Source organism: Lissotriton vulgaris, chromosome 8 (genome assembly GCF_964263255.1).
Source record: "Lissotriton vulgaris chromosome 8, aLisVul1.2, whole genome shotgun sequence".
Taxonomy (NCBI): domain Eukaryota; kingdom Metazoa; phylum Chordata; class Amphibia; order Caudata; family Salamandridae; genus Lissotriton; species Lissotriton vulgaris.
Window position 1 is genome coordinate 731482221 of NC_141696.1, and position 26239 is coordinate 731508459.

The following is a 26239-nucleotide window of genomic DNA, read 5'->3' on the forward strand; positions in this document are numbered from 1 at the left end:
TGCTCAGATTTGTCAGATCAAAAGACAATTGCACAAGCATGCACGAAAACCTCTGGGGTAATCCCTAGTGATATATTCCTATGCTCATATCTTTCGCAGAGTTACACAAAAGAGATAAGTGGTACGAAGCAGTCACCATATGGATATTTGCACTTCATTAGATCCTGTAGGGTGTAACAAACTACGTAACTGAACCACCTTCGGAATATGCAGTATTTAGTAACACTGTGATTTAAAAGACTAGCACTGGGCTAAACAATACTTTATTGTGTTTCTTGCTTGAATAATACGTTCTCAGCTCTTGCACTCTATACTACCTTCCCAAATGAGCCTGTAACTGTTTACACTCACTACCCTGAGAATCAAGAGTGGCCCAGTTTGCAGAGCCATAGTAGAACCGAACCTAAAACAACAGTGACAAATGCCCTCAACCACCATGGTTGGGATCATGTAGGCCGTGAACTGTGGCATACCCCTCCGAATAGAGTCTGGCATGGATTAAGCTACTTGATACAGAGGCCTGGCCCGACGAGATACCAGAGTGGGACTCTGGATAGGTGAAGCCCCAGCGCTAAAAAGAACAGACCAAATAGGTGCATAGACACTAACACAGTGCACATAGGAGAAGCTAGTGAGCCACATCTTGAGAGGGGAACATTCAGCAGTATGCTGTAGGCTACACAGCTCTGAGGTGGGTGCGCAGTGAGGAGGGCTGCAAAGCTCTTACAATAGAGCTACACTGATTGTCTTGAAGCCCCACAAAATTATACTGACCGTAGATGTTGACATGCAAATGAAGTGGGTTATTCCCAGTCGGGTACATGAACCAGCGATGAGCATCATTACTGAATGCATGAGGGGTGATTTCTTAACCACACTTTAAGACACTGGCTCTGCCGAGGGAGGTCACTGGGTGACCTACATAACTAAAAAGGCCATTAAGCCTACAACCAGGTGGAAATATGGAAAATGAAATATCAATTTACCATGTAAGCAACCAAAAGACTGCAGTACAATGCAGACCAGTAGAAACTGGTGTGAAGCCTCTAGTGAGTCCAGGGACAAGCTGAGCAATGCAGACATCCACATGCAACTAATGTCCGAAAAACAATTCTATCCCAAAGAACTACTTTGGAAGGAAAACAAAAATCACCTGTGTAACAGTGAAATGCCTCTGATTAAGAGGGACATATGGAAAGTGGATGAGAGGATAAAATCTAAAGAGAAAGCAGTTGACACTATCAAGCATGAAGTGGCAGAAATGTGCAACTCCATAATTAAACAGCAAGAGTCTACCCAAGTGCTGGAGACACCTGTGGAAGATGTCACAGTCAGCGCACACTGGAATAATTTGCACTTTGTGGGTTCTCTTGACAGGGTGGAGGACTATTTTCATGAATTTCTCTTAGAACCATGGATCCTCTAGACACCAAGACCCAACAAATTGACCAACCTTTTCTCCAACGAGATGGCCCACCAGGCCCTAGTGCCTCCTCCTAGAACTGTAAACTCCAGCATGGAGTGATCTCCAGATTTTATTTTTTTAGGAACAGAGAGACAATATTTCAGTAGATGTGAACGGCCAAAAAGGAGCATTACAAAGGTGCTCAGGATTCAAATGTTCTCAGACAACACACAGATGGCCCAGCTTAAACCCAAATCATTTGAAGCTGTTAAATGGAAACTATGTGAAAATGGATTGGTATACATGTTGTAATATTCAGCTAAGCTTTGTGTCATTAGGGTTGGGAATTCACACTTCTTCCAGCCCCCAGAGATGGCAAGGGGCTGATTGGAGATCTGGGAATCACCCAGAGGACCCCGTAAAGACACACATGCCCACACAGAGGATACTCCCAGAATAGTCACTGCCTGAGAATTCTGAGGGGACTTAAAATCCAGATGAAAAGAATGAGATCCTGATTAGAAATATCTTGTTGAATGAAGATGCAGCATTGTGTATGGAGAAGTGACTCTATTGCAAATACGGAAAGAGTACCAAAGATTAAGGAGATTGGATCCAATTGAAACACCAGGATGTACTCTAAGTAATGAAAGGCAGAAAGCCAGGAAGTGCCCCTCAGGTTTTATTTCAGACGGCAACTTGCAGGTGCATGGAAAACGCACCGCAGTTAGATAACATTATGATTTGTATTACTATCATAACTAAAGTAAGAAGGTGGGGTAAAACATTAGCTGTACCTGTAGGGAACAAATTGTGTTGCATTGAATGTTTGTATGCTGTTACTATCTCCTAAGAAGGTGGGCCGGGATGGTTGCTGTGTTTGTTTATGTTGGTTGAAAATGCAGTAAAGAAATATACAGACAGGTGGGGTAGTAAGGTAAGTGGTAGGAGTAGGGGAGGCAAATGGGGATAATGGTTCTCAGCAGACTGTGGCAGGCAGGATGAGATTGATGTCCTGGAATATCTGGGAATTAAAAAGAAAACACTACAAAGTATATACATGCTTTAAATGGCAGAGAGTGGGAATTGCCTTCTTGCATGTGATATTTGACAGCAGTGAAGTAGAGTGAACTCACTCACAAACTGAGAAGTCCTCTTTATCCTACTATTCGTATATAAGTGGTAATATGGGTGGCTAGGAAAGCCAAGTTTCAAAAGACAGAAATTAAACAAGACCTTGAGGATAGGTTTGTGCTGGTGTATAGAACGCTTAACAGCCAAGAGACATGCTTCCTCAGCAGCAATGCCCAATGGTCCCTGGAATAACCTTCCTGCTGAAACTGGTAGAGTTGGTTACAACGCAGATGGACATTCCCATGTTCTGGAAGGGGTTTACAATTGTGTAGTGTCTGGGATACAAAATAGGCATACCTCTAGGATGGGGACAGACACAAATTATTTGATGCAGCTGCAGGAGACCCTGGAAATGATGCATTTGGTAGATGTGTGTCCAGAGAGTAGTCCAATGTACTCCTTTTATTAGCCCCCACATGGGACATACAGTAGGTTTGACTATATACTGGTTAGTCCAGGCAGCTCTGATAGGTGTTTGAACATGTACTATCTGGGCTGGGTGTTGTTGGACCCTTCTCTGCACTGTCTACAATACAGCTGGAATGACTATAGAGTTAGTGTTCCCACATGGAGATTAAAAGTGGAGTCCTTACAGGATCCTGCCTTTCATAAAGATGTGGGAAAAGCCCTGAGAGAATACCTCGCTTATAACTGGGGCCCAGCCTCGAGCACTGTAGCAGAATAGGATGCCATAAACGTTGTAATGAAGGGGTCCTGCATAGCCAAGGTGGATGGGGTCAGCCCAACACATGAAAGCTGAAATCAAAAAGGTGGAAGAGAGATGATCACTGACCTGGGTGGGAACCCTGCACACATGTCTAAATTAGGGGAACAACTGAGAGCAAACAAGAGGAAGTACAAAGAGAAGTTTATGGTCACAACAAATAGACAGAACTTGTATTACTTGGGGAAGATCAGGTAGGAATTTGGTCTGGTTACTGGAGACAGAGACACCAGTCTCTCTCATATTGTGGATCAGATAGAAAGGAGGCAATACCATACACAGAGGGATTAAATAAAGTATTTGAGAAGTACCTTCTAATTCTGAACTAACATTCAGTACTGACTCGCCGACACTGGGAACATTTCTTGAATTAAAAGAACTGCCCAGCTTATCTTCAAAACAAAGAACCAGATTGATATTCACCTGTCAGAAGAGGAATTGATGGCCTCACCCAAGTTGATGAAGATCTGTAAACTTCCCAACCTAGAGATTCTTGACGCTATGTTTTATTCAGCTTACTCTGCAACACTGTTAGAAATGTTGCTAGAGGTTTAGCCAAAGTAGTTAATATGGGTTGGCCCCAAATAGTATGACTGAAGTTCTGATGGTAATAATTCCAGAACCAGGGAGGAACCCCAAAGGCTGCAAGTACTATGGACAACACTCAATGGTTGCAGAGGATACCAAAACCCTCAGTAGTGCCTTAGCAAAGAATACTAAGGGACTTAGCAGAACTGATCTGCACAGATCAATTGTGAGTTAACCCAGGCCCCAGCACCATACATAACTTTAGGTGGCCTGTCCAAGTGAGGTCCTATCTTGCCAATAAAGAGGGGAGCTACGCTGTGAGCTCATTCAATACTGAAAAATCATTTTATGGGACTTTATGCTCCATATTCTGGAAGAGTATAAATGTGGTCCAGGAAGCTTTACCGGATACAGCTACTGTATATCAGGCCTACAACACGAGCGAACACTGGACTCTAAACAGCGATCCCACATGATGGTACTGACTTCCAGGAGGTTACCTCTTCAGACCTTCACTTGGGCAAACTTATTGACTCACTTGGGGTCAGACACCCCTACTATACCATTTAGAAGATGACCTCTACAGCCCTGTACAAGAGCAGACAAATCGACTCAACCTGGGCATGACCATTGCAATAACAAGCTGACCTTACTGGGGGTCAGACCAACCCCAATAAGAAGTGGACTTCAATGATGGGAAGGAACTTGCACTGTACAGGGACACAATCCCAATGCATGTAGGTGACTGCAGTGGCCGTGCACAGAGAGATAAAGATAAAACTAGTTCCCCAACATAACTAACTGGATGCCATGTGCGCACAGTACCATCCTCGAGCCCTCCCTCCATGCTCAACAGATAGGACAAGCCCTACGTCTGCCTTGCTTTGACGAGCCAAGCATAAACTGTCTCCCGCACTGCTGTCAGTCTTACAGAAACCAAGGTGAACACAGCTAACTTCAACACTACTAGAGAGGCTCCTCTTGGCAACAGCTAACACTTTTTTTTCAAGGATATCCCTAAGCAGGGTTACCTATCATGGGGAACAAAGAGTCACAACGCCACTAACCCAATTTCTTCTACTAAGGTCGGGTTGAGACAGGACACATAACACCTCCTACCATACACTCATCCGATGAGCCGGGACCTGATACACCACTCCACCCCCTTTCTATATAGAAACTTCTAATTCACCCCCCAGTTAACACCAGGGAACACAACATGGACCTCAGATAGACTGCCCCCAGTCCACACCTCCAGTCCATCTACAACAGTTAGGCCACCTTTAAAGAAGGAACTAGCTGTATCCAAATTGGGTCACTTCCTTGATCTTGACTCCCTCTCAAGTGACACCACTATGTTCCTACAACCATACAATTCCTCTCATCTAAGGGTGCCCACATCCCCAAGCGACCCAAACTTCCCTTTCCATCCAGGAAACCATCTCCAGCCTCCATTGCCACTCCTCAGAATACCTTCAGCTCCTCACAATATTCCCCCACCTGGGAATACACACCTTCAGCAACACAAGGCAAATGCAACCTGCATTCCCCACATCTCAAGCTCTTTTTCCCACAGTCACATTTCCGAAGAACACCCTCAACATGAGCCTACACTTGCATAATCATTCTTCCAGGTGCCAGAAAGGATCCCCCCAGGTTCTCAACACTCATGCTAAATTAACCCCTACCCTTAACGAGCATAGACCATCCTCTTTCACGCCTCCTCTCATGCACCAGTGATACCCCCCAATACCCCACTGGGCTTCACATTCATCACCCTCTGAACTTAAACATATACCCACACTTGCCCCTACATTTGAGAAGACCTGCAACTCCAGCTGAGATCACTCCTATCTAACTTCCTAAGGAGCACACCAGCCACTGAACCATTTGCCTCCTTCCCACAACTTATCCTCAACCTGGGACTAAGCACCCCTCGCTACCCAAAGGGCCTACAGCTCCTACTCACTCATACCTTGTACCGCCCTTCCATTTGCAACTCTTCTAGCAACCCACCAGATATAAGCCTACACTCACACACAAATAAATGACAGCAAATCACACCTTGATTACTACACCCTTGCTAACAAATCCCCACTACTCATTGAGCGACGACAACCCTTGTTCGAACACTATCCACATACCCGCTGCTACACTGGGGTGCATTGGTATCAGCATTGGGATCACAGCTTTAACTCATACACATGATCCATGTTGTCCCCCCAGACACTCACGGAAATACAATCTCGATATCATCAATGCGCCTATGGCACCCAACTGTATCCAAAAATGTCCTCTCTCAATGAAATACTGCAACTAAACCCATCTCTTGCTAAAGTACAACTATGGCTCCATAGCAACCACCTAAAGCACAAACCAACGACAAAAGACGGAATTGATACGAATCTCCCTACCACACAGTACTGCTCATTTCCAGGCCTAGATTTCGCATATGGACACCCTAAAATGCACCCTGAAAGCCATGACTATACAAAATCACTGAGAATAACACATGACAAGAACCTCAAGAAGATAGCCCACATCAATGTTACAGCTATATCAGTGGCTCACAGACTAAGACTGACTCAAGCCAATCACCCCTCAAAACGACCTCAAAGAGGTAGTGCAGGTGCTAGTCATTTCCAGAATGGACTTCTGAAATGCAATATGATATCACCACTCCAAAAACCCACTTGGACGCCCTAAAGGTCACAACACATGGCAGCTAGGCTTATAGATATGATCAGATAGCACCAGTATGTACAAAGCTTAACTGCCTGTCCATCAAACCCCACTGCATCCACAAGAATGCATGCATCATCCACAAAGCAGTCCACCATGGAACTCTAAAATACCTAGCACAAAAATTGGCAAGCTCTGGAGCACAGCGCTTGCTACACATTGCTGGCTTAATACTTCTGGAACCGCAAGAAGGAAAGATTGCGTGCATAATCCTTTTTTAGGAACAGGCCCAAGAATCTGAAACTCACTCTCACCAGAACTAAGAACTAAACCCTTTATGGTCTTCTCCAAGAGAAACAGGAACGCAATTCTGCTTGAGAAATACCTTATACCTCAATCCCTGTCCTCCACATGACCAACCACAGACAGGCAAATCTAATGTAATCAACCATTGTACCATTGCTTGTACACACAGTGGGTCACAAACTAAGGTTCATGCTACCTTATGTTAACTGTATATAGTGTAAGTAAGCAACACTTTACATTTTACTAAGGCTTTCTAAACTATTAATTGCTAATTACAAATATTGTAAGTAAGCTTACTCGTATTTTTTATTCAAGCTCTTTATTACAGTAACTTGTGCTGTGTACAGCGCTCTGATACCCTCCGCTCATGTTTGCGCTCAATGAAACTCTCAAATAAAAATTAAATATGAGAAGGATCAGTATCGACTGATCACTGAACAATATTTATCACTATCCAAAACTTCCCAAAAACAATAAACAGTCAGAATCCCCTATCGCTCCTCAGCAACAAGTGAAACCTTGGCAACTGTAAACCTCTAACTGAAGCATCCCGCACCTGGTTTTTATAATAATTTTTCCAAAAATTACAAAAACACTTGTCTTACTATGGCTGGCTTACCGACTGTTTTGCTGTTTTCATTTTTAACAAGTTGTATATAATGTTAATTATGTAACCCTCTTTTAAAGATATCTGTGTTATATCTAAATAAAGAATTCTACCTACCTACCACTTGCCAAAGAAATGGAAAACAAAGCACGCCCTGCACATCCATAGTTGGAACATTGTCATTTGAAACTTACAGACTTTATAAAAAAGGATCATATGACCATTCGCGCCTCTTCCAAAATAAGGAGAGGATGTGGTCTAATGGGTAGAGTGGTTGACCTTGAAGCTGGCGAACTGGGTTCGAGGCTCGGCAGAGTCGCTTAACATCCTGTTATTCTGGGCAAATCACTTAATCGCCCCGTGCCTAACAAAAATGAATGTGCCTGTCTGTCACGCAACTGGTGCTCATGTAAAGCGCTCTGATACCTTCGGGTTTGCTTTATGCTATATAAAACTTCGGGGGGGGGGGATCCTTCAACATTACCCTTCAGAACCCTGCTATCAAACGGAAATGCTGAAACATACATTTTAAGGAAAAACAGTAGAACTAGGCACGGTTTGGGAAATCGATCTGGAGATAAAAGATTGGCCTGACATGGATTTTCAAGTCAACTTATTGAGTACCCAAGGACACCAAGAGACAGGAAATAAAGGACCACCACAGACAGAATAACCAATCCCCACTGCTGTGACAGCCACACATACCTTTTCTTGGTACCTTTTCTTTTTGCTAAGAGAAGTTAGAAAGACAATGCACATATACTTCTGTGGTATGTTCCCTACTATAGCCACTCATATTCTAGTGGGGCATTGAGGTACAGGGAGATAAATACTTGGAGTAACAGTTGCCAAATGTTTATGTACATGGAAGAAAAATCAACTGGGAACACAACACTACATATTTGATCAGTAGTTTAAGGCACCACCAACTTACAAAACGCTGCGAATGAAGGGGGTACAAAAATATTATATGCATCATGAGCATACTCTTAATTTGTGGAAAAGGCAGGCAAAACTGGGGGTGAAAAGCGGATAGCACCAACGGTAATCGGAAAAAGGGGGAAGAACATTTTTATTTTGTTTGAAAAATAAAAAGTTTTTTTTTTAACTGGCCGTTACCAATCACATATTTACAGTTTTGAAATGCGCAAAAAATCTATTTTAATGACACTCAAATTATCGACCTTGGAAAGATAAAAAGGAGAGGCATGTGACCACAAAATAGATCACTTCATTTCAGATCACTACCAGATAGATCTTTCTCACAAGAGGGAAGGGGAACCGAATCGGATAATCCTTTCTCTGTCTAAAACCTTCACATGGTCGGTTATGAAGAGCAGAAAGTTGTCAAAAGTCACTATCATTCATACACGCTAATGTCCAATAGAAACTGTTCTTTAGAACCCTTACCTTTATTGCGGGGCTGTCGCTCTGTATTCCCAAATCCAGGAATCCAGAAGGAAGTACGAATTCAAGCTTCGTAGTGGAGAATGTTAACGGTTTCTGCAGCGCTACAGGAAAAATAAACAAAAGTAACTGCTGTGGATTATCTCAATATGAGTTGAACGAGCAAAAGAAAGCTACATTTACGTGGGCGCTGAACTAACAACATTTTTACCAACTGGTTCAAATCATGGAGCTAGATGCACCAGTGGCGTAAACAAGGACCCCGCAGACCCAGCGGTGTGGGGGGCCCCGAGCTCCAGGGGGCCTCCTCAGCACAGTACCCTGGCCTAAGAGCTCCTGAGTGAGTCTGAAGGGGAGGCCCTCCATGTACCTTGCAGGGGGAGCCCCCTCAAGTTGCGTTACACCACTGAGTTGCACTTGATTTGGAAAATGGTGACCACAAACATGTGTTACTTATAGAGTCCAATCATGATAGGACTGTACGTCAGCCCATTTGAAGTAATGGCTTGACAAGGTAATGGCCAATATCAAAGTAACAACAACGTCAAGGTTATATATGAGATAAAGTACCCCCTGCCATACATTATGGAAGTATTGCAAATCACCGAGGAGTTGCATGAAAATATAGAAAAATGAGGCCGAACGCGGAGTTCATTTATAAGGTCAGGGAACTCCAAGGCGGCTTATTGTATATTTCAATGTACAGTAGATGATATGTTATTGCTTATTATACTTGGCCACAACTATCAACCTTCCCAAACACCACTGCTTTCTTGCTTTTTCGTGTTTTTTCAAAAAAGAGAATCAATCAGTTTAATGTAAATCAAATTAAAACATGATGTGGCTCAGATTATGTAGAAACATAAAATGGAAAAAAATATATATCCATTTTACTGAGGACTTTCATTTTAGAAAGAAACATCAGAAGGACGTCAATTCCTGTTTTCCTATCTTAAACTGCAGCTGTAATGATTTCCATGACCTCCCAGACACCCAGGCTGCTGGCTCCAGACTCTCTGTGACCTCATAATTCGGGAGATGTTTTAAGGCATGGGCAAAGCGGGCTGGCCCAGGGCCCCAGCCTTTCAAGGGGGGCCCTGACAGAGCCGGCTCTGTCCTTCAGACCCTCCTGACCTGATGACCTTGAGTCATTCTTAAACATAGATGATTTAGAAGACCGTTTACCTGTAATTTATTTTTAATAAAGGTAATGTGTTACATGCATTTTGCAGAGAAATGTTGTGTTTGTTTTTCAACACCATACAACATCCATAAATAACTTATTTTTGATGGAAACAGACCTCACATATTCGAAATGAGAAAGGGTCACGGAGATTATTTGCAATAAAATTAGTGAGCTGCAGCTGTATTACAATATTGAAAACACTCGTCACTATCCCTGAATATTAGATGGAAACACATTTAGAATTTGGACCAGTGTGTTGAGGGCCTGACCAACGAGGGCATGAAAGAGCTGTAATTAGAACATACATTCAAAGGTGTTCTGAACAGGGACCCCAAAACACGTTTGGCTGGGGTCTGCAATCTTTAAAATGTCCCTGCATAGTTCGACTGTTAAAACTTATTACAGCTTAGCATCTAGGACATGTCAGTGTTGTAGGCAGGGCCGGAGTTGCCGTAGCGGGTACCGGCATTTGCCCGGGAAGCTGAAAGTGAGGTCTGTTTTTTCAGCGGTGTGGGGCCGGTTTTGCAACGCTGCTGCAATAACGGCCCCCAGTAACAAAAGCAGCAGTGGTTCACACTTGCTCCGCTCACCACCCCTACCCCCGGGGTCTGGTCCGAGTAAACTGCCTGGGCTGCTCGAGTTCCCGGCCCGGCTCTGATTGCAGGTGACTGGCGAAGTCACAACTCAACTGTAAAAAGGAAACTAGAGACAGGCTTTTATATACAGATTGCAGCCTCCCATGTATTACATGGCTAATAAATATTATTTTTTTCGAAACCATGTTGTCTAAGTAAACACATACATAGCTATCTATTTTGAAATGTTTCTCACTTAATTTCTAAAATAACTGGAATGGCTCACTGTATGTTTTGTGGACTTTACTGGAACTTGGTTGTAGAAGCAAATCAAATTAAAACTATATACTGCAGCAGTGGGAAATCCATTATTATTATGGATTTTTCACTTTTGTGAATGTGGCATGAGGAGAAATGTGGCTTTCCGGGGTAGTGGGGACTTCAAAATACGGTGAGGAAGCACAAACCTGCAAGTGCCTGGGTATTCAGAAGACCTTAGAATGGAGTAACCCACTCTGGAACCACATGTACAGCTACTGATGTGAATGGTATAAGCAGGCTGCTTCCATTTTGTGGGTGTAGAGAGGGGATTGTCGCACATGGAAACATATTTCCCCAGTGCAGCACAGTACATGTGCAAAAATTATCCTGTGCAAATTACTCATGCAGATTTTCCACTGGAAAATCAACATAGATACAAGTTACAAAGTAGGAGAGCTCGTTGAAATCTAGGACTATCAGATTTCCAGGAGTATTAATTGGATCATGCTTAATTTGAGCCGGTGGTTTCCAATGCTCAGCACCGGCACTTAATTGTCAACACCAGCACTTAGAACAGTCTGCTACCATGGCACTGTTTGTCTAATGTGCAAATAAGTGTAACAACAGTTATTTATTAATTTAATATATCTTAAAATGACTAATATCTGCTGCCAAAGCCATTGTTATAGCTTTGGGGTCCTGGAAGAGTCTTATTGGTCCCGTTTGTAGGACTGTGATGGTTAGTAGTTGTGTTGGTACTATCAATGGCAGCGCTGACAGGGCAATGGGTGGTGCAAACTGTTGTGGCCTTCTGATGAAGGCCCTGGCACTTATTTATTTACAAATTAAGCACTGCTATAGAATACGTTCTCAATCCCAAAATAGTAAAAGAAAAAAGATCGTCTTGCCTCTATATTTATTCACAGTAGTCACTTCCCCGCAATTTGTCTTTCAAACTCATGGAATGTGTCTTCTACTCAGCTTTGGGGGGAGCAGGCGTGTGTGCATTGCCCTTGTCCATAAACCGTGTACCTTATAAGTGTTTAGCCATGCAACAGTTGATGTTGTTGCACCAACAATATTGTGCTGCATAACTAAATACTTATAAGGTCCAGAAAGCGAGACCCATTAGCAATGCCAATGCTTGTTTTTTAAGGGCAGGTAGTGGGACCTGGGACCACTGCCTGCCCCTAAAAGGTATTTTCCCCTGCATTTGCAAAGAGGAGGGGGTCCCATTAGTGAGTGCTTTACTACCCTCTTGAAGAGGGCTGTAAATTGCGAGTGTTTTACTACCACAATTGCGGTCGTAAAACATTCTTACATGGGCCTCTGACTCGCTATTAGGAAGGGACGCTCTTGGAACACCCCTTCCTAATTGTACATGGCCCTACTAGATTTTGCATGCACAACTGGGTCGCAAACCCATTTGCGCACATAAAATAGGGTTGTACATCTAGCCCTTAGTCTAGAATGAAGCAGGTGGAACCAGTCATATTGTTCCATTGCAACCTCTATTCTGACAAGGGATGCCTCAAAGGAAAGTGGACGTGTTAAATACGCTATTCAACAGGACCAAGAAAAATATATCTGGTAAGGTTAAGTTAGGGACTTGGTTTAAGGAAGGAATGGAAGAAAACGGTCTATTAGGTATATACACAGAGCCTGAACTAATATTAACAAAATACACACATTTTGTACTATCAGCTCTAGAATTATTTTTCTATTAGGGAAATTGTATCAATCATTTCTGGATTTTGGCCAATGGTGAGGAGATATGAGCTAGCCAGGTCTGGCTCTCTTAATTTATTCCTCTCATACATAAATGCTAATTTCAGCTTGCAACTCAAAACCATATCGATTGGCAGACCCAGGTGAGCTTTGAAGAGTCCCCAACACCCATGGAAGCACAGACATCTTTTTAACGCAGCACGATATTCTGGGAAGGTGCCTAAATGTTTTTCTACATTCAGGAGCATTTGAATTGAAAAATACACAGGGGCTTATGTATGAAAACTGTTGCAGCGCTGCGCGAAAAAAGCGATGCAACAGTTTTCACTGCGCCCTCCTTGCGACATGATGAATGCGTCATATTTCCTGTTTGACGCATCATGTCGCAAGGAGTTACAAATATGTAAGTATTTCTGACGTATCGGTAGGCACAAAAGTGACGCAGTACTGGGGTGTGTCTAAAAACAGACGCAACTCCAGCAATGTGTCCTTTCACATGGGGAAAGCCCCAATGGGCCTGCGTCAGTCTTACGCCTGCCTCAGATATTGACGCAATGGCCTCCTAGAAGTGGCGCACTGAAATCTCATAGATTGCAAAGCGCCAATTCTTCAAGGCTTTTTGCGGGGGAACGCCCACCCTGCATACATTAAACCTGGAGCAGGTATAATATGGCGCAGGTGTTTACAAATTACACATCTGCCTATATGCGTCACTTTGTAAATAGGGCGCAATATGGTACTTTTTTTCCGCAGCCGGTGCGTCACAAAAAGTGACGCACCAGCGGCGTAAAAGTGACTCAAGGCCTCATACAAAAAGGCCCACAGCATAGGAATAGCAGATAGTATGAATTGGGTAGCAGTATTTTCGATATGAGGCATGTGCGAGTGAATCCAGCAGAATAGACCGCACTAGGTTAAACGAGGCTCCGCAAGGAAGTTTGAAATGATGATGTCGGTTAAGCAGTATGTACAGGAACGTCGAATACAGCACAAGAGGGTCGGTGGTGACACGTTACATTTAATACCACCGATTTTTACAAACCTGTCGCATTCACTAGACGTGTTGGGGCCGTCAAATGCACCGCTTGAGGCCGAGGGGTGATGATGTGCTTTTCAGACGCTGACGAAGTCGTAGGAACAGGGCTGCAGGATGGAGACTCGGGGCCAATGGTATTAACGTACACTGGCAGTTTGAAGTTATACGCTGCCACCTAGGGGAGAAAAACATATTCGCATGTAATCTTAAAAAAAAACAGTCAGGTTTTTGTGTATGCTGTAATTTATGAAATAACAAAAATGGCACATTTTGGAACGTGAACGCTATGGTTTCGCAATTACCGACTTAACATGACGGGCCTTCGCAATAAAAGTGAGAAGCTCGCCATTTTAATTGTTAATATAGTTTCTCCCATTAATTTGTTATCGCATATTAGTTTTCTCTGGATAGACTTTCTAACGCAAATGTTCCTTTGCATCATCATAATTGGTAAAATGCAAAGTACGGAGGAATGTGTAGGGAATGATGAAAGTGGAAATAACGACAAACGCACCCAGACTGAAAAGAGAAATTTAACTCTGAAGACAATGTTTATTTATAGAGTAAGCGGTTGAAACGTTCATAAAATAAAGTGACTTGCACATCACTCAAAGTGACAAATCTTCACATCAGAGCTTTGAATTATGGCTCCAAAATAAGTCAAATCTGTGTTCAATTACGTAGTCTAGACATGTACCAATTTAAACACTGTAAAAGATGCCATCATATGTATCAAAGTAAAATAATATGAAATACTGTATTGATCTAAAAGTAGTCTATGTCACGGAAGAGAGCTAGCGCCAACAAGAAATTAGTCTGCGTATTCCGATCATCTGTTTGTTCCTTAAAGACCTTCCGTGTTTCATGAATAGCGCTTTTTTATTCTGTCAATTTCCTATCCTAATATTCTTTCATTTAAATCTCACTGGGTTAAATTGCCTCTCACGAATTTCTTTACCGCGTTCTTCTATACTCTTGAAGCTACTGCCACCCAGTGGCAGGAATCATGATCTATTTGTGACTACTTTTTCTTTGGTCCTTCTCTGCATCCTAGCTATGCCGCAGCGTTTAAGATCTCGGGGTCATCAGTTTGGAATCTAAGTACTTTAACATCCACCCAGAAGTTTCAGAGAACACATTGTTTTTTTAGTTTTGTTTTTTTAAATATTGTATTTATTGAAACGTCACATCATAATACAGAGTTTTACCAGGGCCCTCATGAAGATGTAAATTTTCATACAGTGCTGAGCACACGTTGGTTACTGTGCAGAGCCGAAGCTCTGCCACTAAAAGCTTTGCGCCCCTTGTCGAGAAGTGCTGATACCATCTTTCCCTTTCAAACACAATGGTGCAGCTAGTCAGTATCCTGACAGTACCCGTCCAATGAAAGTACTGCCAGTCTCTTTGATTACTCCTGGTATTACCGAGAGTGGAAATGTACAGGTATGTGGTTGACTGCCTCTCCATTTATGCAGCAAAGTTATACTGACCTAAATTCCCTGGAAGCCTAGTGCCCTTGCAGCAAATTCCTCTCAGGGGTTGATATGTAGACTGCCTCTTAGACAATCACTAAAGGGTATCTGTTGAACTCGTGATGAAGGTTCTGCCCAACCCAGGCAAAGTATACAAAACTGAATAGTCCACTGGCATTTGATAGGGCAGTGCAACACATGCAGTGCTGCCTTACAGCCAAGCGCACAAGACAGTGCAGCAAAGGGAGTGGGGCCACACACAACACCAGGCCTTAAAGAAGGGGTCAAAAAAGAGGTTTTGGCAAACAAAAAAGTGGCCCAAGTCGGTGGACCGCGAACCACTGACTAGGTACGATAATTTGTGGCAAAACATGTGGTGAATTAAATCGTCTTTCCTCAGCCATTCAGTCTCTTCCATGCTCTCCTGTCGGCCATTCTTATACCGCCAGATAACCTCATGATATCCCTCACTACCATTCTTTTTCCTTCTGCCCTCAGCTCTTCACCCTTCCCTTTCTCATCTCAGCCTTTCTCGGGGAATCCAATGAATATCCAGTTTTTTTAGGCTGATTTCATAATCATTCAACCCTCTTGCGTCATTAACATTCAACTCAGGCAGATGTTCCAATATTTCTTGCCCTTCTGCTCCTAGATAGTGCAAAAGAGTGCCACTTTCCTTTCCTACCCCAAGTTAGGTCCACAAACCGCTGCATAGTTCTGAAAAACGTTCTTCCACTTGTTCCATTTTAGGACTAGTTCCCCTGAGGTGGATAGGAAAAAAGTTGGCGGAGTTACATTCTGCATGCTGATTACAGGATAATATAGATGGTTAATGGGAATACCCTGTACAACACAAAGGAATCAATATTCTTGAAGTTTAAACTCACAACTGCACAGCTTCCTGCCCTCCAGAACTTTCCCACCCTTTATACCATACAATTTTATGTAGGAAACTGAGGGAGCTGCTGACATGGGAGAATGAACAGTTATTCCGAATCTGTCCAGGCGTGATGAGAAAATCAAACCTCTTGGAACAGAGTGGTGAAGGAATAGTTCTAACCACTAGGTGTCAGCAACTACGTGAGAAACAGTTTTCCATGATGTAATGTTGTATGCAGTCTAGTAGTTGGGATGGGAGGAGTTAGGGGGTTGAGGGAAGAGGAGGGGCAACGACAGGAATGGGGCAGTTAGAGTAGGGACAGGGTCGAGACAAGAAGCAGAAATAAAGCTCTGAGATATATATATACTTTGTCTGTCGTTATTGCTGCCACAACATGACAACTGGCGACGAGGGTGGGATAAAAGCAACCTGCCAGTCCTGCTGAAGAACAGGAACAAGAACTGCCCTGTCCCAGGCACCAACAAGACGGGATCGCTGTCGCGACGTCTGTGCCTTGAAGTTGCCGCCGCCTGCAATCCGAGGCCAGCGGTGGAGGAGTTGTCTCACGACCAGGAGATCGTGTGGAATCACTGTCGAGCAGCGGAAAGTAAAGCGCTGCCCCTCCGATGTCCAACGCGAGTTTCGCGCCAAAATCGGGAGCGCGTCCCGAAGACTGAGCCCAGAACGAAGGAACTGGGAGCCCACCCCAACCTTCCTGAAGTGACCTGCCCGAGTGAGGAGCGCAGCGAAAGGAAAGTGAGAGCTAAGGAGGCGCCAGGATAAAGCGCCGGATTCGCCAGCATCGGGTCTCACCCCCGATGCGTGAGGAACGGCACGCGGCAAGAGCGAGACGCTGGAGCTCGCCCCTGGCCTACCTAAATGGTGGAAAGTGGCCCAGAAGAGGAAAACAAAGCTGCCACATCCTTGCTGCCGGACGAAGAGACCCTCGGTGAGTGCCCCGGAGATTGAATATGATCGATGCTGTTTAGAAACCGAAGCCTCGTGGGTGACTGGGGCGGCCTTTTTGAAGTCAGGCGATTGCAAAGGACATCCCTGTGAAGTGAATGGGCGGCCATTTTGGAGTCAGGCACCCCAGAACAAGACAAAAACAAGCATTGAAAAGACAAAAACAAGCATTGGCAAGTGCAAGTGCAAAAGCAAAACAAGCATTGAAAAGACATAAACAAGCATTGGCGAGTGCAAGTGCAAAAGCAAAACAAGCATTGAAAAGACAAAAATAAGCATTGACCAGTGCAAGTGCAAAAACAAAACAAGCATTGAAAAGGCAAAACAAGCGTTGAAAGGCGAAAACAGGCATCGAGCATTACAAGAACACTCTCCAGTCAAAACAAAAGTGCGACATTGACACGCCAATTCAGCCATGGCACCGTCAGGAATGGAGGTGATGCAGCAGCGACTGCGGCTACCCCGGCTGTTGGAGGGAGAATTTTTAGCTGCACAGCTATCCAAGGACACACCTGTCACCTGCACAACATGACCCCTGTGTGGGCCCTGCTGTTTGGAGGTTACAGGCCTCAGTTACGTTGCCCGGAGCACTGCCATTTTCTCTCAGCTTAAGCAGAAGCAGAAAGCAGGTCTGACCCAAGCTTCACCCAGCTGCTCTTGTCTGCAAAGCTCAGCACCCCTGCCAGGCCCCACCTCATTGTATATTTCGCACAAACAGCAGAAGTCAAGTTCCTCTATAAATCTTGCAACATGCCCCACGTCCCCCACCTAAGCCATGAATAGAATAAGGGAAGTTCCCACCACAGCTACGTCAAGCAAGATATCCGATAAACTGAGGATAACTGTGGCGAAGTATTATCGCAGACTGCCTGATTGACACATGAATAGAACCCTTCAAAGCAATAATAACACATTTCTGATTAATGACAAACTTCCAGTCAGAATGGCAGGAACTCAGTCTAGGCTAGCGTACTTGCCACACAATTACGAGAAGGTAGTCACATCTACACTAATGATGGGAAAGTCACCAGGCAGGGGCGTGAGAGGCGATAGAGGGATATGTGGTTCGAGGTGACGTAATATAGCGTGACCATAGGCCCCTCACCCCTGAACAAGTATAAAAGGGTGGTCCGCCCGATTATCGTTGAACTACTCCCGTCAGCACATGGGTGACGGACAAGAGTTTTTCCCAGGGGTTACTCGAGATAGCCCTTGTTTCATGTACTTAGGTTTCATGTACTTAGATTCTGCTGTAATGAAATGCTTTCTCCTTGTTACATTTAAAGTTGTATTCCATTATTTGAAATGTTATGTTTTCTCTGACTTTGTTTTATCCGCACTGCATTTAAAGTCTTTGAACTAATACTTTCAGGACATCTTACAGGTAGTGGTGAGTGTGCCCAATAATATGTGCTTAACCTCTTCTATACAATATGCCTCATGCCTCACCAGTGTTCTTAAAGTATAGTTTCTCTCTCTCATAGCTGCTGTAATCTGTACTTTGTAATTTCAAACTGGTCCATGTGACTTTCAAGAGAATGCTGGGTACAGGACCAAGTACTATATGATTTTTTTGCTATCACTGATTATTTCTAGAAGCTGTGTCTTCAAATAAATTGTACAACTCCAAGCTTCAGTCTCCAAAAGCTCATATGTATGTTTTTTCCTGTTTTAGAGCAAGAGGTCCAGGACAGCCCCGGTGCAATTTAAGCCGCCCTATTCCCCTTAGTTCTCACTCACGGTCTCGCCAGCGCGGCTTCTGAAAGCTGTGCGCTGAGTCCCCCTGGCCCCTCCTGCCCCTAGTAAATCATCCCCTCCAACACGGTCGTACCTATCGGCTCACATCTAAGTCCCCCGGAACCACTAACTCTGGTGGCGGGTGGAAGCATGGGCCCCCGGTGGCAAGAATGGCTATAAGACTTTGAAGACTACCTGGAGGGGTCGAAAGTTACAGGAGACAGAGACAAGCTAATTGCAATCCGCAATCTGGTCGGCAAAGAGATCGGGAAAGTCATCAAAGAACAACCAACGGACGGCAAAGGGACCTATGATAAGGTGCGCAATGCGCTCAACAGGAAGTTTGTGCATAAAAGAAATTTGGACTATGAAAGTTACGTGTTTCTTCAAGCGAGTCAGGACAAAGACGAAATGATGAGTACGTTCATCGCACGTCTGCGCCGCCTGTCACAGTACTGCAACTTTGACTCTTTCTCAACAGAAGATGCCATTGAGAGTAATTGAGGGCTGCCATTCAGAGACCCTCCGCAGGCGCCTGTTGCGGAAGAGTCATAATCGTGACGAGATTGAGGAGATGACAAGAGTATATGATCAGGCGGAGGAACAAGCCAAGAACATGGAGACAGGCCGGAGCGATCGGAAGGAACAAGCGTACTGGACGCAAAGCTCCAGCAGTTGAAGAATACCAGGTGACCACCAGAGGAAGTCTCGTCCAGTGTCCCGACGTGGTCATCAAAGTCACTGACGACACGAATCCAGAAGAAGAGAAAGGAAAACGGACTACAACAAAAAGCCTGAACGTCCACGGAAATGTTATAGATGTGGGTATGATTTCCCGCACACAGACTCCTGTCCCGCGATGGGCCAACAGTGTCGGAAATGCGGGCACATGAATCATTTTGAAGTAATGTGCGGAGTTTTCAACAAGGAAAGACGGAGTGAAACAACCAGATCCCGACCGGAAGGAAAGCAACACTACGCGAAAGCCGTGCAAGACCGAGCACCGTCGTTGTCCGGGTCGTCACACTCCAGCAAAGAATCACACAGATCCCAATGGACCAGAAGGTCATCATCGAGGGAGTCGAGGTCAAACTCGAGAGAAACGACATACACAGATGAATACATATGCATGGTAGCCGACCCAGATCAACTAAAGAAGTACCCTCCATTAGACATTAGGGTGGGGACCCATGCCACCAAATTTGTGCTTGACAGTGGGGCATCACTAAGCTACATGCCCGTAACTGAATACAGGAAGATGAAGCCGCCGCCGGCCTTGAGCCCTGCATATGTCAGGGTGTTCACCTGAATAGCAAGAAAACCGCTCCCATGTCTGGGCAAGTGTGCAACAACACTCAAACATGAATCCACGGCAGTACCGGCATACATTCATGTCATTGAAGGACCAGAGGCTGACTGCCTCCTCAGCCTGCCCACAGCGGAGAGACTTAGACTGGTAGAGATACTATATCGAGTGCATGACAACCCAGACATTGTCCGAAAATTCCCGAAACTGTTCAGCGGGCTTGGCAAAATGAATAAATGTCTGATTCGATTACACATAAATGATCAGGTGCGCCCTGTTGCTCAACACCCAAGAAGAGTACCTTTCCACCTCCAGCAAGCAGTGGAGGACAAGATTCAGGAACTGCTCCAGGCAGACATCTTTGAAAAGACGGATGGCCCCACACCATGGGTATCACCAGTCGTGATCGTTCCCAAGAAAGGCACCCCTGAGAAAGTAAGGCTGTGCGTGAACATGAGGCTTCCCAACACAGCGATAGAACCGGAAAGACATCCAGGGCCACACCTGAGTGACATGATAGCGGCCCTAAATGGGGCCCGAGTATTCTCGAAATTAGACCTCAACAAGGGTTACCATCAGCTCGAGTTGCACGAGAAATCACGGTACATCACAATGTTTGCAACCCACCTGTACAAAAGACTAAACTTCAGAATTTCCTCAGCAGCCGAAATATTCCAGGAGGTCATACGCCAAACCATCAGGCACATCCCGAACTCACTAAATTACAGTGAAGACATACTGGTTTATGGTTCTAACACCCAAGAACATGACCAAGCCCTGGACAGGGTGTGCTATGCTCTTCTGGAGGCGAACTTAACGCTGAACAAAGACAAGTGTGAATTTCACCAATCCACTCTCAAGTTCTTCGGTCACATATTCTCAGGGGCAGGAATGAAGCCCGACCCCGAGAAAGTCACCGCTCTCAATACCACCAAGAGCCCCCAAGATGTCAGTGACATTCGATCATTTCTAGGAATGGCCAGCTACTGCTCCAGGTACATCAAGGACTACGCAACCATTAGCCTTCCACTTCGTGCCCTCACGAAACAAGGACAACCATTCGAGTGGAGCCCTCAGTGTGAGAAAGCCTTCCAAGAGATCAAACAAGCAGTAGAATCAGCGGACAATTTGGCCTATTTCAACACCAAGCGGAAAACAGAAATAACAGTAGACACAAGTCCCGTGGGCCTGGGAGCCATTCGGCCCATTATGATGCTGACACGGAACAGCGCCACATCGTGGCTTATGCCAGCCGAAACCTGTCCGACACCGAAAAGGCCTACTCCCAGCCCAAGAAGGAAAGCCTGGCGGTAGTGTGGGCCTGTGAACACTTTCATGTGTTTATTTTCGGCAAGCACTTCACCATGATCACCGACCACCAGGCCCTGGTCACCATTTTTGGCAACCCCAAAGGAGAAGTGTGGCTCAGGGGTTAGAGGTGGCAGACCCGGAAGCTGAGATCGGCCCTGGACCAGGGTTCAATTTCCCGCCTCGGCGGGTCTTGGGCTAAAAATTCCACGGACTCGATAATTCTCACTCCAGTGCCTTCTCGACTCACGGGTTCACACTCTGCGACTCTGGGCAATAGCTTGCTTAATCTCCACAACGGCCCCTCGCGGCGGGATGCCTGGCTTTCACCTTGTGGATACCCTGCCGGGGTTATCTCACAGGGGAATACCAGGACGGGTTCCCTAAGCAAGCGCCGGGAAACCCACTGCGGGTAGCTGTGCGCTATATAAGCTCAAATACATTTACATTTACATTTAAATTTACATGTACAAAGCCAAGATGCCGCCCCGCACTGAAAGATGGGGTCTGAGACTGCAGGAGTACACGTTCACCATCATTCACAAACCCGGGAAGGGTGAGAATCCAGCGGACTATATGTCCAGACACCCGCAGGCATCTCATGAGTCACGTCCCTCGATAGCTGAGGAGTATATCCACTTCATGGTAGACGTAGCCCGACCACCGGCAGTCCCCATAGACGCCATCAAAGATGCGACGGTGCAAGACAATATCCTGCAAAAGGTGATGCGCCGGTTGCGCACGCACCGTTGGAGACATGAGAGTGGGGATGAAGCAAGCGATCCTCAAATACGCCAAGAAATGCAAGCCTTCCGACACGTCAGTGATGAGTTGTCAACCACCTCAGAGGGGCTCCTACTGAGGGACCATCGGATCGTAACTCCGCGACAACTACAGCAAGGGGTAATCAACCTCGCACATGAGGGCCACCGCGGAGTGGTTGCCACCAAGAGTGCTTTGAGAGAGAGAGTGTGGTTCCCGCAACTCGATGAAATGGTTGAGCTCACCTTGAAAGACTGTCCTCAGTGTCAGCAGGTAAGACCCGGAGAACCTTCGGCTCCTCTCCAAATGACTCCACTACCAGAAGGAGTATGGCAGGAACTGGCCATGGACATCTATGGACCTCTCCAATCAGGCCGGTATGTGGTAGCCATCATCGATGAGTATTCACGATTCCCGATAGCCCGGTTTGTACCCTCCACAAACGCGTCCAGCACAATTGCCGTGCTGGATGAGGTGTTCGCTGAGTGGGGTGTCCCCAAAGAACTCAAAACAGACAATGGTCCGCCGTTCAGCAGTCATGAGTTCCATGAGTTTGCGAAGCACCTGAACTTTCGACACCGAAAGGTTGCGCCGTTGTGGCCGCAGGCCAATGGCACCATCGAAAGATTTATGGCCACACTCAAGAAGACCTTCCAGCAGGCCACGCTCGAGAAAAGGGACTTGCAGACAGCACTAAATGAAGTGCTGAGGTCATACAGAACCACCCCACATGCCACCACCGGGAAGTGTCCTGCCACCCTCATGCTTGGGCGACCCATCAGGACAAGGATCCCGACATGGGAAGGAGCTCTAGCACCGGTGTCCCCGACTCGCACCCATCAAGAGACCGCGAGAACTGACCAAGCGGAGAAAAGCAGAATGAAGACATATGAAGATGCAAGACGGCACACAAAGTCTCCCTCTCTCCAGACCGGGGATTGGGTACTTGTGAAACAGGAGCAGTCCAAGAAGACAGACTGTCGATTCAAAAATTAGCCCCTGTCTATCACTCAGCAGAAAGGCACCATGATCACTGCCGAGTCCGGGCAAAGAAGAATTACTCGAAACGTATCTCATTTTCAAAAGTGCACACCAGGCCTGAAAGAAGCACTTGAAAAGGGCACAGCACCATGTACCAGTAGCGGACTAAGTCAACCCAGTCCCATTCCAAGATGTGAGGGGCCATCGGAGAGTGCGCCTGTGGACTCTGGACCAAGTCTCAGACCACGACGAGACATACTCAAGCCAAAAAGACTAATTGAGGAAATGGACTAGGAATAACTCCCATTTCGTTGTTTTTTTGTTAACAAGGGGGGAGATGTAATGTTGTATGCAGTCTAGTAGTTGGGATGGGAGGAGTTAGGGGGTTGAGGGAAGAGGAGGGGCAACGACAGGAAAGGGGCAGTTAGAGTAGGGACAGGGTCGAGACAAGAAGCAGAAATAAAGCTCTGAGATATATATATACTTTGTCTGTCGTTATTGCTACCACGACATGACACATCCAAGTCACATTTTTTCTCACAAACCATTCGTCATATGTAAAGCTTACGTTTTTTTATTTTCTGTTGTCGTGGACAGAACAAGAAACAAGGACTGTACTCTTCCTGGATAACCCTCCTGGATTTGTGACTTACTTAGAACATGTTTGCTAACACACCACCAAAATCCACTATGACGTGACCCCTGCTCCTTTCTTTTCTTCACCAAGCGGGAGATGCCGGTGAGGAAAATGACGTCGAGTGAATGGTGAGAGGAAGTGCTGTGCCTATCAGTGATACAGGCAGCAAATTGGATTCCTAGGGACAGTGGCTGCACACAAAACTTCTTTATGCCTAGGAGCTGTGCCCGTCATCATGACCGGCGATGCTCTAAAGCATTTGATAACGTTTTCTCAGCTGAATGTGTTTTCCTCTACATCGGACGCGCCACACACCTGACAGGATGATGTCTCCTAAGGGGCTTGGGATGCGAATCTCCCACCACCAACTCCAGCTGTGCGAGTTAGCGGGACTAGCATGTTTATAACCTGCTGTTGCTTTCCCTTGGCAGTGTTGCTGCACAAAACACTGCAGGTGTCACTCGCCGCGCCTGCTGCACCCCACCAAGTGACAGCTTGGGGGAGTAAAATGTACTTTTTCCGCCATAGCCAATTGGAAATTACGTTGACGGGTATTTGGCGACCTACTTGCCCCTTTTAGGATTCAGAGGTTTGAAGGAACCCACTGTCCATTACACAGCAAAGCTTTTCTAGATGTAATCACGGTTATGGACAGATGCGGCTGCACTGTCACCAAAAAGGTAATCATTTTCATTTAATGTTAAGGCCTACTGTGTGCAGGTCAGACTATTTTCATCCAGTGCTTTAAATGGGCCTGTACTCACCAGTACTGAGTACCGGCACTTCTTCCCCCCCCCCAAGAGTACCGTCACTTCTCCGTTACCAAATAGAGTACATGTACTCACTGTCACACATAGTCATATGAGCATGCATCACATTTCTATACTGCGGCGCATGCTCACATATTGGTGATTTCACAAGGAGGGCAGTGACGCCATGCTGCCATGGCAGAGCAACATGTGACCTCACCCGCCAGGAAGCTGTGCTGCGGGAATAAAGGGAATCTCTTTAAAAAGTGCAATTTGCTCTGGCTTTCCCTCTATTCTTTGCCAGCACAGCAGGACAGGAATAGCCATAACATTCGACCAACGAGCAAGAAGCAGGTTTCCCGCCAGTGCCAGTCCGATTGTGGACCCAGTGAAAAGGAATCTTCTGCCACTCCGTAGGTGAGTGCCCTGTGCGCAGCACCAAACTCCTTGTGCTTAAAAAAATGAATGTGTCCGTATGCACTAAGCGGCTGCAGCGCTTCACCGTGGCGCCCTACCTTCCAGGACATTGAGGTTATTTGAGCCACCAAGGGTAAGGAAAACGAGGGCATCCATCCGATGGGGAAAAGACGGAGAGGATAGCACAGCAGCTGGAGGGTAGGAAAGGGGACAACTGAGGAGAGCTTTCAGAAGTGAAGGGGTATAAGCACAGTCAGCTGAAGAAATCGACGGGTTATCCGAAGAAGAAAGGGGCACACAAACGATATTAGAGAATGCACTGCGGGCGTGGGGCAGTGGGTTTAAAATAAAGCACCTGATGGATGAGATGAGGATCATCTGATGAGAGTTGGGAGTGGGTAGGTGTCCCAAGAAAGAGCCAAGGCATCCAAGAATGACACAGGTCGGTGGAAGGGGCCTGTTGAGTGAGAACAGAGCAACAGCTGCAGTGGCAGAGACTGGTATTTTAAGTGAGGGAGGGGTATCCCAGAAAAGCAAGAGAAGGCATTTGATGTCATGAACGAGGGGACATTTAAGATGAAAGGGAGCGTGATCACCTGAAAAAAGAGAAAATGTAAAGAGACACATGGGGCATTGGAGGGGACATGGGGCTAGTAAGTAAGTGCAGAGGGTAGAGGTAGGCGAGTATCTCGTCATCCAAAAAAGTGTTATCTAAAGAGGGGGCGGCAGCTGAATAGAAAAAAAAAAATTTAGGGGAGGGTGGTATATTTAATTCACGTGGTTTTTTTAATCAGCTAATATAAAGTTACCATAATCTGACTAATTTTTTGTAACAAAGTTAAGCAATGAGAGGCCCAACAAACAATTATAAAAATTCAGATTGCATTCTTGGAGGAAGAATGGATTTATCAAAATTCTTAAACACAGAATAGACCTTACTGGGGCAAACTGGAAGGGGAGGAATAATGTGCACGGAGTTGAAAGTACGCATTTACCAGAAAACACTGAATGTAGCTAACAATATAAGCCTTCAAACACGACTAAGACATGACATCCCAAGGCTTGGTGAATGTTTCTCATTCATTTCTATGATGTAAGATCACACTTTGAATTGCTTCCAGAATGCTTGTGTCTGATATCAAGGATTTCTCAGAAATGAGGCCTATTCCAGATTGCCAAGTATGCTTTTTTGCTGTCATACGCATGCTCAGTCACACTTTTTGGTATTTCTATGTTCTTTAAACCCAAAAGTGCTACTCTCCAAACAAAAGCGCTTCAACACCCCATCAGGGGTAACAAGCGCTATATAAATGCAAACCTTTTGCCTCTTCTATCCCTCCGCTATCCTTCTGAATCCAAATAACTGACTAACCTATCCACCACTCAAATTACTTTCACATTTTCACTATACTAATTCAACACTAATCCTTCTTGGGTTCCGGAGT

General features: G+C 45.4%; 1 protein-coding gene across 1 annotated transcript in view; it reads right to left on the reverse strand.

Annotated features, from left to right (window-relative positions):
- CFAP47 (cilia and flagella associated protein 47) overlaps positions 1 to 26239 on the reverse strand; it is a 2734468-nt gene that overhangs the window by 2426931 nt on the left and 281298 nt on the right. The window contains exons 22-23 of the mRNA XM_086934611.1: positions 13586 to 13754; positions 8797 to 8897 (exon numbers count right to left, since the gene is read on the reverse strand). Of these exons, the coding sequence (XP_086790737.1) occupies positions 8797 to 8897; positions 13586 to 13754 (270 nt within the window). The remainder of the gene's footprint in view (positions 1 to 8796; positions 8898 to 13585; positions 13755 to 26239) is intronic.